Source organism: Saimiri boliviensis, chromosome 10, assembly GCF_048565385.1.
Source record: "Saimiri boliviensis isolate mSaiBol1 chromosome 10, mSaiBol1.pri, whole genome shotgun sequence".
NCBI classification, from domain to species: domain Eukaryota; kingdom Metazoa; phylum Chordata; class Mammalia; order Primates; family Cebidae; genus Saimiri; species Saimiri boliviensis.
In genome coordinates, this window is record NC_133458.1 from 74,614,414 (window position 1) to 74,629,457 (window position 15,044).

The window sequence follows — 15,044 nt, forward strand, 5'->3', positions numbered from 1 at the left end:
TGCATCTGAGGCCCAGCCAGGCTGGGTCAGTGAGAACCATGTCATTCTCACCTGTGGGAAGAAAGATGCAGAGGGGAAAAAAAAAAACAACAACCCATGACTTACTGATTCGGTTCCTGCACAGCTGTGTCTGTACTTTCCTGCTGGGTGATTTTCTTCTTCTCTTCTTTCTCAACTAATTTTTTCATAGGGTCTTGTAAGCTCTTGATCGCAAGTCGTACAAAAATAAAAATAAATAAAAAAGAAGAAATAAAGAGACAAAAAGAAAATAAAGGTTATCAATAAAAAAATTCAACTGCCATTGGTCCCAGCAACCAAACTTTGAATTACAAGTATTGGGAGGTGACCTTGAATCAATCAGCTGGACAGAAATGAAATTTTATATGGCAAAACAACAATGTTCTCAGACCCATCCAAGAAATACTAGCATAAATAGCAGAGCTGATTTGCCACTAGATTTATGTTTTCTCTTTTGTGATAAGTTATTCAAACATGGCCTTTTGGCTATTGCTAACTTTATTTTTCAACTTCAACATGCAGTTAAGATAAACATTCTGTTCTGTTTGCAGCCTACACACTGACAAAATAGAAGGTCCTCCCACCTCCACCAAAGATGAGACAATTTCATTTTATTTTTAATTTTATTTGCAATTTTGCAATCTAAAACCCATTTTAAAAAAATAACAGAAAACAAAACCTTTTCTTAAAAAGAACAAAAATAGTGGCTTAACATAATCTGACGACCTAACTCCCACAAGTAGACAGAGCAGGTGCATCCACATCTTTGTAGATTAAAGTGGGTGACAGTCTTTTTTTGGCATATCATTTGTTGGAGTTACTGTTCTCAAGGTTTATTAAATATTAAAAGAAAGGTTTTTTTTTAAGCAAGTGCCTAGAAACTGCATACCAGTGACAATGACCCTGATAAGAAAAAACAAAACGTTTCTAGAACTGAATAATGAGTTATACAAAAAGATTTCTATTTCTGGTCCTAATTAAAATACAAACCTACAAATGCCAAAGAAACATCTCAGGATAATTATCCTTCTTGTATTCTCAGAACTACTAAAATCCAAGTCATGAGCCTTGGGCCTTCACCTTCTTCCTCCTGTTCTTCTCCTGCCTCTCCTTCACTTGTCTGACACACAGGAGGCAATCAAGTTTCACGGCGGACTCTGATTGATTAGTAATGGCTGACTGGAGGGTCAGTGAAGATAGTTCTAAGGCTGCGTCTCAGCAGAGCAGACCTGTGATTGATTTTGGTGTCTGCCATAAACACCAGATGGATATTGCCAGCTCTGTTTCTCTCCCTGCAAAGAGTAATTTTCCTAAAACACCCACATCATCATGTTATCCTTCTTTTCAAGAATCGTACTTCTTGAGAAGAAGGACTAGTGTATTTATTTGTTATAAAAATTTCCTAATTTCTTTTCACTTCTAACATCAACCTCTCTGCCCAATTTTGAAGATCTTCTAAAATGTGATCCTATCCTAACTTTCCCGACAGGCTTCCTGCCATCCCCCAAACACGAGCTTTCTTTCAATTAGGATGGTCTCCTCACAGTCTCCCATGTGCTAGTTTCTTCCTTCCTTTCTGTGTTCATTCTGCTTCTTTAACCTAAAATGCTCTATTTGTCTACCCTCATTAATCCCATGCGTGTATCTTCAAAGCGCAGACCAATCCCCAGTATTTTCTATAAAGCTTCACTAAGCATGCCAGATTCAGGAACGTCTTTCCATATCCAAACTGCATTTCCATTTTATTAATATTGGATCATATTTATCCTGTATTATGTTATGTCTCTTTTAAATATTTCCTAAATTAGAAACATAATAGAACCACATGCAGCAAGTATGATAAAAAAGTAAACATTACTTATAATTCCATATCCTTAAAATGATGATTATTTTCATATATTTTCTGTTGTTTTTATACTCACACTACTTGTATAATTGGAATCATTGTATAAATATGCATATTTTATATACATACACACACACACACACACACACACATATATATATATATATATATATAGAGAGAGAGAGAGAGAGAGAGATAGAGAGAGAGGGAGATAGTAGATGGTCTTTTAACCAATATAATTTGCGTAGATATTTCATAATTTTAAAAGCTTATTAGACTGGAGAATATAAAAAGACTTTATATACCTTAAGCATTTAATATTAAAACAGAAATATAAAAGTGTGCATTCCTTCAAATGTAGGACCCAGGTCTTCTCTGAGTATATGTACCCTGATTGGAGTTCTGAAGCATTTTCTTGCATAAAGCACATACGTAAGGCACTGACATCATTTTGAATTTCTGGACATTCAGGCTAGTTCATTCAGTTAACAAGCAGTTTTTGAGCACTACCCAATGCCAGGTGCTATTTGGGGTGCTTTGGATATGCCGGTGAACACAACAGACAAAATTATTAGCTAGTGATGGGTTGAGGCAGATAATTAAAACAGAGGGATAGAAAGTGATTGGGTCATTACTCCAGTAAGCAGGATATCTTCTCTTGGAAGTGACATTTCAACTGAGAGCTAAATGACAAGAAGGAGCCAGCCCTGTGCAGCTCAGGGAGAAGAGAGAGCTCTGCGTCAATGGCTCAAAGGTAGGATAGCTTGGCTTGTCTGAGGAACAAAAAGAATGCCACTGGGGCTGCCATGCAGTTGGCAAGAGTACAAGTCTCATGAGACTGGGATAAAGAGGTCAGCAGGGGTCAAATGGGGAGAACATTCCTTTACCCAGGTTCATCAATATTTAACATTTTGCCCCATTTTGTTCCATCATGATCATTTGCTCTTTCTGTCTCCCTAATGCGTGACAGCTAAACGCAATACATGATCCTGGCTGCTGCATGCACTGGAGGGAAAATGATACAAAGGGCAGTGTCAGGACAAATGAGACAACTGGGGTATGGACTGCAGTCTGGATGTTCATGATTTTTTTATATACTCCAAAGCTTCCAGTAAAACCCAGGCATGTGTGTGTGTGTGTGTGTGTGTGTGTGTGTGTGCGCGCGCGCGCGCGTTTTAGTTTATGTGCAGCCAGAAGGAGTTCATTAGATGTCAAGGATGTATTATTTTCAATCTATCTGCCAACTACAGCGTTTAATTCATGTACACACATGCATGCGCGTGCACACACACACACACACACACACACACTCTCACACGCCTTTCAGTAGTTTTATTCCCTGACAAAATGGTCCAACTCTGGTCAAAGTGAAGGCAGAAATATTTTCAGCCAAGGTTCTGATGGCTCCCAAGACTCACTTTTGAATTCTGTGACACTTGTCCAGGCCTCCTGGTTTGCTCAATTATCTTCTCATTGTGTTTCTTTTTTATCAATCAACGCTAGGCAGGGCCGGGACATGTCTGTTCTCAGCCGGCTGTGTCTAGCTGCCACAGTGCTTGCCTAAACCCCTGAGATGCCCTTGACAGCGCCACGGTTATCATCCTTTCTGTCTCCAGCCTGACCTCCCCTCATAACCACACTTGAGCAGCTCTCAGACAATCCTTTTGTAATGTAAACCACTCACTCCTTCTTTTCAACCCTTCCCCTGTTGGCCCATTAGCAGGGACTCAATTGTGGCTCCCTGTCACTACAATCACAGTTAAGTCACTATTGTGCTTCTCCCATCAGAATGGCTATAGTTCCAACTGCTATTTTAAATTATTATTAATAATTCCTGTGGTAATTGCTCCTCTCTTCCTACTATTACCATTATTCCTGTAATGATTTGGCTGTTGCAGCTCAAGAAAGATACTAAATATGTACTTGTTGATTGATAAATGCATGTACATAAGGTTACACTAAAAAATACCAGAGCTCTTTAGCTAGGAAATTCAAAGGCTCAGGGGAGTAATTTGAAAAGGTTTATAGAACCACGAGCAAAATTAAAACTGAGCACATGGGCTTGTTTATTAAATATTACAATTTTGAACGAAGGGGAATCTTGTGTGCGCACGCACACACACACACACACACACACACACACACACAACCAGCTTAACTGAGATATAATTTAAGATAAAATTCACCCATTTTTAGAATTGACCATGCTATTCAATGGTTTGTAGTACACAGCAAGTGGGTCTTCAAATAATGTCGTTTTGTTACAATGTTGATGAGAAAAAAAATGGATTTCCTGGCCCAGGGCTACTGTCAGGGTGGAGTTTGCACATTCTGCCCAACTCTGAGTGGGTTTTCTCCTGACTCCACTCCAGCTTCCTTCCATATCCCAAAGCCACACAAGTCAGGTGAATGTGTGATTCTACATGGTCTCAGTGTGAGTGAGTGTGGAGGTGTGTGTTGGTGTGCCTTGCTACGGGGTAGTGTCCTTTCTAGGACTGGTTCCCATCCTGTGTCCTGAGCTGCTGGGATGCTGGGATACCCTCCCGCCATCCACACCCTGAACTGGAATAAGCAGGTTGGAAAATGAACAAATGAATAAATAAAACTAATAATAAAAATTATTAAAATATATAATCATGCAAAAGCATGACAATAAACAATGTGACCGAAAAGCACCTAGTGAGCCCACTGTATTTGTGATTGTGATTTAACTGCAAGGTGGTAGGAGGCGCCTTAGAATTTTCGCTTTGCCAACACTTATTCCTTAATTTAACCCACTACCACTCTGAGTCTGTGTCATTCACTGATCCACCAAGAATTGGGTAAAGAATTATCTTACTTTAAAAAAAAAACTTTCTTAAATGTACATATAACTTAGATTTATTTCAATGTTTAATATCAGAAGCGTTTTGGGTCTTTATTTAGAAGTTTGGTGATGTTTTTGTGACTATAAATTGTCTTAAGAACTTAACTCTTGCTTATATAATTAGCCCATGGTAAAATTGATTTCATTAACACATTGTTTTGCTTAAAGTTGCAGTTTCCCAAGAACCAACTGATGACACTAAGTGAGGACTTACTGTATTCACAGAGTTGTACAATCTTCGCCACAATCAATTTCAGGACATTTTCAAGGGACATCATCAAGACAGAATTTTTAGACCAAACTAAGCTAAATACTCTTTGATACCGCAAAGAAAATACCAATAACACGTAGGGAACTTGTTTCTTACAAAAGATGGTATACACTGAAGCTATAAAGAGGCTAAGAGGAACATTAAAAGATCATGGAGGAAAAATCATAATCCTCTTCATCTCCCCAAGTCAGTTCCTGGGTGTGACTGTCTGATACAGGATATTCTATAGACTGCTCTCTCTGAGGTTTGATCACAGAGGCTCAACTAGGGGTAGAGGGTGGAGATAAATTCTTCAAATTATTTTGAAGTCCACAACTCAGCTGAAATGCTTAACTGTATAGAATTTGTAAAAGTCAGGAGTAACAATATTTTCTGTGTGACATGAACACCTGCTCAGGCAAAAAGAGTCTAAGAGGCCTGTCTATGTATAGATGGGGCAGCCATCAGATGAACTATTATTTCCAGTTACTGGCTGATGGGAGCCACATTTTAATCCATGTCCAGAAATGAAAATTCCAAAAACATTCTGTTTCTAAACCCCAAACCCACTCAGTCTTTCATCAAAATTGCTCATGAAAATTACTGTGCATTAGCAGCACACAGAGTCATACAAGACTTAAAGGTTCTTTGCGGAGGAAAGAATGTTTTTCGACTAAGTAACTGTTCTCTGTTAAGGCTGCACTAACATGCTAATAATTTCCATCAATGCTTAAATGGTTTCAGGAAGCACATACACAGTATATAAGACCAGTGTGACAGAGGAAACACGCAGACCAAGCTTGCAAAAGTGTCTTAGAAAGGAAACAGCTTAATATAATAATGGGAGTTACTACTTCCTGTATTAGGAAAATAAAAGCAACAGCAACATTCATCTGAATGAATGCAAAACTACTTAGCAAAACAAATTTCAGACACGAGGCCAGGAGCCAGCTCTAATAACCTAAATTTAATGTTTAACTTTGACAACTGAGTAGTATCTTCTCTCATCTTTAATTATGACATCTAATTTTCTTATGCTACTTTCTGTTAACTAAAATATACACATACGAAGGTGCCAAATAATTGTCTATAAAATAAAAGTGTTTAAAATAGTGGGGCATGGTTAAAAAGTGCTGAACTCAGCTGGACGTGCGTATATGTGTGTTTATACAATTAGAAGTACATGAGAATAAAAGCAGAGGCCACAGCGATGTGTATGGGCCACATAATTCATGGACATCTAGCACAGACAGACTCTTGCCCTCACCATGCACTTACAAACTTATAACGACACTACCTAAGAAACGCTAGTACTCTATAACCAGAAGTAACCCTGAATTGAATCTGTAGAACAAAAAAGTAAAATTAGAGAAAAATAATCACAATAATAAACAAGATAGATAGTATTCTTCTATAAAATAAGATGGAAAATTGATGATGAGAAGGCACCATACTGTCCTGGAAAAAAATGGACTTTGGAGATGGATCACACAGTGCTGTGAAATGGACATGACCTCCACTCCTTGGAGGTGTCGGTTCACCCATGAGGACAATGGAGGTAATGATGAGTATTCGTTTTGTGACATGAAGATGAACTGAGAGGATGTTTCCACACGGCACCAAGCTCATACCAAGCATTCAAAACTTGCTTTCTTACCAGTGACTTTAAAGTTCTAAAGGGAATTAGATGTCTTAAGTGTTCCTACTATGGTAGGTACTGTGCTCCATACTTTCTACATCTCACTTAATCCTCACAAAATCCAGATAAACCTTGTATTCCTGCTTTCCTGACAGGAAAATGGAGACTCAGAGAGGTGAACTGACTTGCTTCAGGCCATCTGGCTATTAACAGGTAGACGCAATATTTGAATCTGGATCTTAAACATTCTACAGTTAGTTAAGAAATGGTATTAAATACCCAGGCCGGCACATAGGGACCTTCCCCTTCAATATGAGGTGTTGGGGAGATCGAGAGGACTTCATTACAAACTCTAAAAAGAAGAGCCATACATTCCCAGGTATCTGAAGTATTGACATATAAATCACGCTTTTTTGCCTATAAGCAAACACTTCAAAGTACTATTTTAAATTGAAAGTTTGCAGCTATACTTTTTAAAGGTGGCACTTCTGCTTTCTCCTTCTCCCTTCCTGTCCCATGGCCAGACGTGCCCGGGGAAGCAGTGCATGGACCTGCTGGGGAAGGCAGGCGCACCCCCATTTCCAATCTTCTGCACAATGGGCATGCAGGCCCAGGCAAACGACTAAACCTTTCTGAGTTTCTGTTTCCTCGTTTGAAACAGGCAAACAAGAATAAGTATATCCAATATTTCAAGGTTATTTTGAGGGTTAACAGAAGTATATTCACTTCCTATATGTCAGTGCTGAACCTAGCAGTATTATTAATTATAATCCCAACCTGGCACACTGTGTGACAAATTCTCCTAGACATTTCACCTCACCCTTAGCAGAGTATTTGGCCCAGACAACCTATCCACACAATAGTAATATTTTTTCCTTTCCCCTAAGGGAGTAGATAGGGAACGAGAGAGTGGGGGATGGAGAAGCAACATGCTGTTGTGAAGGCCTGAGCTACCAGCTGCCTGGGAGAACAAATGCCAGTCGCCATTAGGCCTGGATGAACAAATGGCAAGCCACACTCTGGCTCGTCTCCCTCAGATTTCAGTGGTGGCCTTGGTCAGTCCCTCCACTCCCTCCTTTCTTGGTGACCTGGATGCATCCCAGTTTGCTGTTTCCAATGATCTGGCCTGGAGCAGCTTGGGAATAAAACAGCCTTGCTAAATACCGGGTAAAGTAATGACACTGAGAGAAAACTTGAAAGCTGAAAAGGATATCCTGGATGCTCGCCATGCGTAATTGCCTTGTTGGGACTGGTAACTAAAATAGCATTGCAGGGATATTTACCCAATTTTCATAAAAACTATTATGGCTTTATTTTCAGAGCAAGTAACTACAGAGCCATGTGGCCTGTTGGTAAATGTTCCAGTGATTAACTGAGAAATGTGGAGGTGGGTGGAAGAAGGCTGTGAGGCATATGAACTTGAGAAAAACAAAATTTAGAAAAGGATGTTTTTTAAATTTTCAAAGCTAAAAGCGTTCTGGTCTCTAGAATGACGTTCCATCTAACAGTGCTGAGACCTACACCCTAAGAGAGAAAGGAGGAAACATGGGCACATCTGTTTCAATGCTTATTTTTGAACATGCTCAGAGTTATGTTTTCAAATTCAGGTTTCCTTAGCATTAAAATATTGGCACAGATCAACAGCGAGTTGTAAAGCCAAATTACATTTTTTAGAATTAGCCCTGTTGCAGAGATGGGAGGCCCTACTGCCTTTCCTGCCTGCAGGCCTGCCCAGCCGTCTTCTATCCCTGGTGGGAATTCTGTGAGCCCAGACCAAGGTCTGCAAAGCTGAAGGACAGGTTTGGGAATTGAGCTGCCAGAGTGTCTGTGAAAACCAGGAAGGGGGTGGGTTGGGTTGCCCTGGGGTGAGATCTGGCCAGACCTCCTTTCCCACTGCCTTTCATAGCCTCACTTGTGAAACTCACATAAAACTGACAATCTAGGATGAAAATGGAGAGTAATAAAGTAACTTAATCTAGAAACCTCAAAAAACTCTCCTGTAGTGACGCTCTGAATGGCTGTCTTCTAGATCTACTATAGAATTCATAGTAAGTACATCCTACTGGAGCCTTTACCATGACTATTATCCTGACCATTGACAGCACCATCTCAACAACCACCACAACCGTTACCGTCATCCTTACCACCACCACCACTACTTACCTCTTTCACCATTGCTACTACCATCACCACCACCATCATTATCTCCTTCATCACCACTACCCCCACCACTACCACCACCACCTCTTCTATCACCACCCCCACCATTGTCTCCTTCATCATCAATACCCCCACCACTACCATCATCACCTCTCCCACCACTATCACCTCCTCCATCACCATCACCACCACTATCTCCTTCAGCACCACTACTGTCAGCATTACCACCATCACCTCTCCTACCACCACCACCACCATGATCTCCTTCATCACCACTACCCCCACAACTACCACCACCACCTCTTCTACCACCACCCCCATCATTGTCTCCTTCATCACCAATACTCCCACCACCACCACCATCACCTCCTCCATCACCACTACCACCATTATATCCTTCATCACCACTATCATCATCACTACCACCAGCACCTCTTCCACCATCACCACCACTACCTCCTTTACCAATGCCACTGCCATCACTTTCACTTTTTTGTCACCATCGCTGCCATCACTGGCACCACTAACACAAACACTGCCACAACTATCACAACCACTCTCACCTCTCTCATTACCACACCATGCAGCTGAAAGGTGGCAGAGCCGGATCTAAAGCCAGGTCTGCCTGGCTCCAGAGCTTGTGCTTTTACATACCGTGTTTTATCACAGAACCAGAGAAAATGAAGCGCAAAGTAAAAAACAAAACAAAACAAAACAAAACAAAAAACTGGCTTTCCTTCCAAAAACACTGGAATGAGAGATCTCACAGGAATCCACTTTACTACTGGTCATTTTCATTAAATACAGGCACTCTGATCTCCTTAAAAATATAAATGCAGGAGGAATTGGCCCTGGATTGGTGTGTCCACTGCTGCGAGGGGCCCAATGCTCACTGAGACACCCAACTTAACCTGCTGCCAGCATGCCAGATAGAGAGGAAATGGTCACTGATATAAATATATGTCAGGTCTTCCAGGGAAAAGCCACTTTACTTATGAGGGCTTTTTTTCCCCTTTGATAATGTCTGCTCTGGATCTGAGAAGAAATGTGCAAGTAAATGACATCTTAGAAAGATGAAGCAAAGACAACCACACCTGAGTGTTGGTAATTTAAGACAGGGTACTACTCTCATAACAAGACAGAATTTCATTTAGTATTTTAAAATGCCATAAACTCTAAGTTACTTTCTCTGGAAAAGTGACCGTGTTTTCAAGATCTGGCAAGTAACATTCCATTCCTAGCCCTATGACTGAATAATTTCTACCATGTGAAAGATAGTCCCAGATGATTTAGTATCAATATAAAATAAATATATTAATTACAACTCATGCAAAAAAAATATATATGTAGTAACATTTCAATGAATTGATAAATGTTTGTTGTTTGAAAATACAAGATCAGGGAATTGCTTTTGTCATGGAAACCACTTAGAAGATAGTTCCTCTGCTTTAAATTTGAGCTGTTATAATGATCAGATTAAAATTTTTTAATATTAAATTTCAAAGCTAAATTATCCATAAAGTTAAAATGCTACAAAAATCTATTTATTATAAGAAAATTAAAATGATGAAGGAATCTATCAGTAAAAGTAGAATCAACATAATTGTATTAGGCTTGGGTAAAAAAAGCAATATTTGTCGTCAGATAAAACATTAAAACAAAATATTACAAAATGTCACAATAGTCACTTGGATATTTTTCAAGTATGAAGTGAAGACTCAATTCATCTTTATAACAAAATTATTTTGTAAAAGAATGATAACTCTATTCTTAGAGAAAGATTAAGTAGAAGTAAAACTTTGTACTTCTTGGGGCACGTGTTCTATCTCTGTGATTCTGTAGCAAAAAAACGTGTCCCTCCAAACAGGATGCACTGAGTGTTTAACACATTAATTATCATCCTTCATCAAGCATAAAACTAACAGTCAGGAAATACAGCTGCAATGGCACAATTACCAACACACTCAGAATACACCCCGAAGCAAAGAAAACAAATGGCTTGCTTTTCATTAACAGAGCTTGGCAACCCTCTCCAAAGACAATGTTTTCTTTCCAGTCAGAATCCCAAAAGGCATTTCAGGGGCTATTTGCTTAGGTAAACCCACAGAATAAATTAGTCATGGAAATATTTACTTAAATTTCAAAATAGCCATTGTCAATATATAGTACCATTCAAAAGAAAATTATATATATATTAATATGACTGGACAAAATACAAATCTTATAAACACAGGACATGTATTAAAAATACTGGTGCAAGAGGGATGGGAAGTCAAACAATATCCTTGTACTTTACTGTGACACATAAAGTATTAACGGTTTTCATCTTCATGTTTTCTGGCATATAAAACAATATGCAATGTACTTATATCTATGTAATAGTGAGTTGTGTCATAACAGGATTCCATTGTGTCATATTTGAGTCCACATTAAAAAAAATATTAGGTTGGTGCAAAAGTAATTGTGGTTTTTGCCACTAAAAGCAATGGAAAACCCCGTAATTACTTTTGCACCAACCTAATAATTATCCATCAGCTTTAGTTTCTAATATATGTCATCACTGAAAGCCTAGATGAACAGCATTCCAGAGAGGTAACAAAAGAAAAAAGTACAGTTTATTTGGTTGGTTTCTGAACATTTATTCTTAATATTACCATAACATCATTATACCTTAACAGATGTATTACTTCTACTAAGATTATATTACAATTTAGCCATGAACTATTACTTAAACCATAACTTAAGGAAGGCTCTGGGGATGTAAAAGTTAACAGATAGATATCTGCCCAAAATATTTGTAAGTAGTCCTGAATCACTGCTGTCAAACTTTCACTAAATTCTCTGCCCAAAAATGCTCTAACATAATCAGCTTGATCCTCTCTGCAGGATAAATGTTGTGGCAAAAAATAAGAAGCCATATTTTCCTCAGCACAGGAGGTCAGGGATACACATATGGGTTTTCCATGCTTGTGGCACAACTTCAATTTCATGAATTCACATTGTACTTTATATGCAATTAACTCACACCTGAAGTTTCTCTGAATTATATTGGGGGTAGGCATCATTTCATCTTCCATCTGGCTGATGTATGTAATGTACAGTTGTCTTGTAAAAGACAGATAACCTTTGAAATGATATATAAAATAAAATCCAATGCACATTGATGCTCTAAACCAGGCGTCCCCAAACTACGGCCCGTGGGCCGCATGCGGCCCCCTGAGGCCATTTATCCGGCCCCCCGCCGCACTTCAGGAAGAGGCACCTCTTTCATTGGTGGTCAGTGAGAGGAGCACAGTATGTAGCGGCCCTCCAACGGTCTTAGGGACAGTGAACTGGCCCCCTGTGTAAAAAGTTTGGGGATGCCTGCTCTAAACCCTAAAAGTCTCTGCCTTATCAAAGAGTAATCCATGGGATTTTGCTTAGGCCTGTGTGAGAATTGTGAATAGAGTGAGTTATACTTTTAATCTATCTGCCTGGGTCAGAATGCCTGCTTCTGAAGGTGCTGAAAACAGCAGCAAATCAGAGAAGATGCAGCCACTACCAACAACGGTAACACTGCCAGTGTGAAAGGAAAGGCTGGGGGCACACTGTGTACAAAACATTTAGCTGGACAAAAGAGGGTACCTAAGAAATAAAAGATCCCTCCCCTGAAGTGCTTATAGTTGACAGAGCAAAACAGCGCACACTCTGAATGCATTCACCATGCAATATGCCAGCTAGTGCCAATAAATGGGCAGGCAGCCAGCTGGGAGGGGATAATGAAGAACAAACTCTCTGTCCAGGTGTCCTGTCTGGAGCCAGGTCAGGTGCAGCACAAGGTCAGTGGACTTTCTTGGGTTCCTCTTGGAAGCTTCGTTTTAAGGACCAGGGTCTTAAAGCATTTTTGGTACTTGTACAGATGCAATGACATTATACACATCTCAAAATCAAAAAAGTGAAAATAGTGATTTAAGGCAAAGAAAATTGTGTTTTAAAGTTTTGATGGCTTGTCAAGTAAGGTGAAAAAACACATACACATTGCTTGAAAAATTAAGAGCAAGGCATGTTGGAGGTGAACTTTAGCTAGTTCATGCCTCAGTTTTTTCTTTCAAAGATATGATTTGGCAATGAAGTACCCATTGTTCTCTCATCATTCTTAAAATCCTTTGCAACCAAAATCACTTCTTTATGTCAATATGCATTAATCCTTTGTAACCGCTAGAGAGAAAACAACTCCATGTGCAGATCCAATACAGAGGATCAGACACTATGCATGTATCTCTTCTGAGATGAAAAATCATTGAGTTTAAGACTGCCTTTTCAATTAGAAAATATTGCTATAGTCTTACAGAAAAATTTGATTTTATGTTGCATGGTATTCTCAGAATAAAATGATACATTTCAGAAGTAAGGGAGGAAAGGAAGATATTTTCTCAAGTGAGGATATTCAAATAAATAATTAAAAGTAACTGAGTTTATGGGACTTACACAATCTCCCCTTTAGCATGCCAAACAAGTATTTTAAAGGAGCAGGACCAATCATTAGACTCAAGCTCACCACAATTCATCTCCCAGTAACATGTACCTGAAGCTTCAATTTGTGCTTTCGGATTGCAGTGGATTATCATTATATGAATCCTGATACAGTAAAAAAAGACTTTGCTGGAGGCATAGTTCTCTCTTTGGCATTTTGAGTCCAGGAATAATGATGCTTTCTGCAATGTACTTTGCTTGTGATATAAACAAAACTTTACTTCTCTCAAGATTTTCTAGTGGTCCCTCTAGCTTTCATACCTTTAAAGTAGTAAATTCATATGGTTGATAACCTTTGAAGCTCTCATGGATGGCTGCCATAGTGTGAGAAGTTTTCTCCCAGAAATGAAGCAGAGTGGTCTGCAAAGAAAGACAGTAAAGCTATTAATGTTTTGAATGCCTAGTCTTGGACCCCAGGGAAGTGTGACTCTCTGTAGCTTTTAAGATTCTCTAAACATGCTTCTAACTCATTCTCATGTTTCCCATTATGCCCCCATTTACTCTGTATTTCAGCCAAACTAAATGCCTCCCTGTTTCCTCAAATACTGCCTCCCAGATCTTATGCTGCTCCTATCACCTGGGACCTTCTCCTCTCCATTCTCTTTGTTTCATCTGATCCATCCCCCAAAACCCAGAGCCAATCATTAGTGATCTACTGTTTTGATCCCTCAGCTGATTCCATTTCTCCTTCTTCAAGCTGTCATTGGCTTTCTTAGAGCTTATTTCACTTAGCACACCCTGCTCTGTCTTAGAGGCATAGAAAAATAGACTTCACTATCTCCAAATTCTTCCTAAACTTTGAGCTCTTTGAAGACAAGGAAGCTGGTCTTTATATATATATATATATATATATATATATATATATATATTTTTTTTTTTTTTTTTTTTTTTTTTTTTTTTTGCTGTTTGTTTTGAGATGGAGTCTCATTGTGTCGCCCAGGATGAAGTGCAGATCTTGGCTCATTTCACCTCCCAGGTTCAAGTGATTCTCCTGCCTCAGCCTCCCAAGTAGCTGGGACTACAGGCGCCTGCCACCACATCTGACTAATTTTTGCATTTTTTTAGTAGAGATGGGGTTTCACCGTGCTGGCCAGGCTGGTCTTGAACTCCTGACCTTAAGTGATCTGCCCACTTCCACCTCCCAAAGTGCTGGGATTACAAGTGAGAGACATCACACCCAGCCCTGGTCTTAGTTGTTATATCCCCTACAACATCCAGCATTCTGCATCCTGCCCTCAGTTGGTGCTTAGTAGTATTATTGATGGACAGTGTTATCCGGAAGGAACTCAGAGACTGTCAGGGGGACAAAAACACATGCATTGAATACTAACAAGAAGATGTGCCATGAGACGAATAGCCACCATGCTAAGTGAGCTCAGAGGAGGCTTACTGAAAGAGAGGACATTCTGTGTGGTACATTAAAAAGAATGAAATTTGGAAAGGCATGGATAGAGGGGAAAGGCACTCCAGGTAGAAGGGATCCCTTAAATGTGAGGAAGTGGGAAATTATGGTACATACAGGGAATAGCTACTATTTGGTTTGATTAAACTGTAGGACCCTAGAAGGCAGAGATGTGGGAAGTGAAATTATGGAAAGGCATTCAGAACTTCACAATGCCTAAACCATACTTTTAGCTCAAACACCATTTTTATTTTTTGAGACAGAATCTTGCTCTGTTGCCAGCCTGGAGTGCAATCTGGGCTCACTGCAACCTCCACCTCCTGGGTTCAAGCAATTCTCCTGTTTCAGCCT

At 39.5% G+C, this 15,044-nt stretch overlaps 1 protein-coding gene across 14 annotated transcripts in view; it reads right to left on the reverse strand.

Moving 5' to 3' along the window:
- Positions 1-15,044, reverse strand: part of ICA1 (islet cell autoantigen 1) — a 159,147-nt gene that overhangs the window by 30,631 nt on the left and 113,472 nt on the right. For all 14 annotated transcript variants that reach the window (XM_074379504.1, XM_074379501.1, XM_010345700.3 and 11 more), the window contains 2 exons: positions 13,553-13,651; positions 106-203 (listed from right to left, as the gene is read on the reverse strand). In XM_074379504.1, coding sequence (XP_074235605.1) covers positions 106-203; positions 13,553-13,651 — 197 coding nt within the window. The remainder of the gene's footprint in view (positions 1-105; positions 204-13,552; positions 13,652-15,044) is intronic.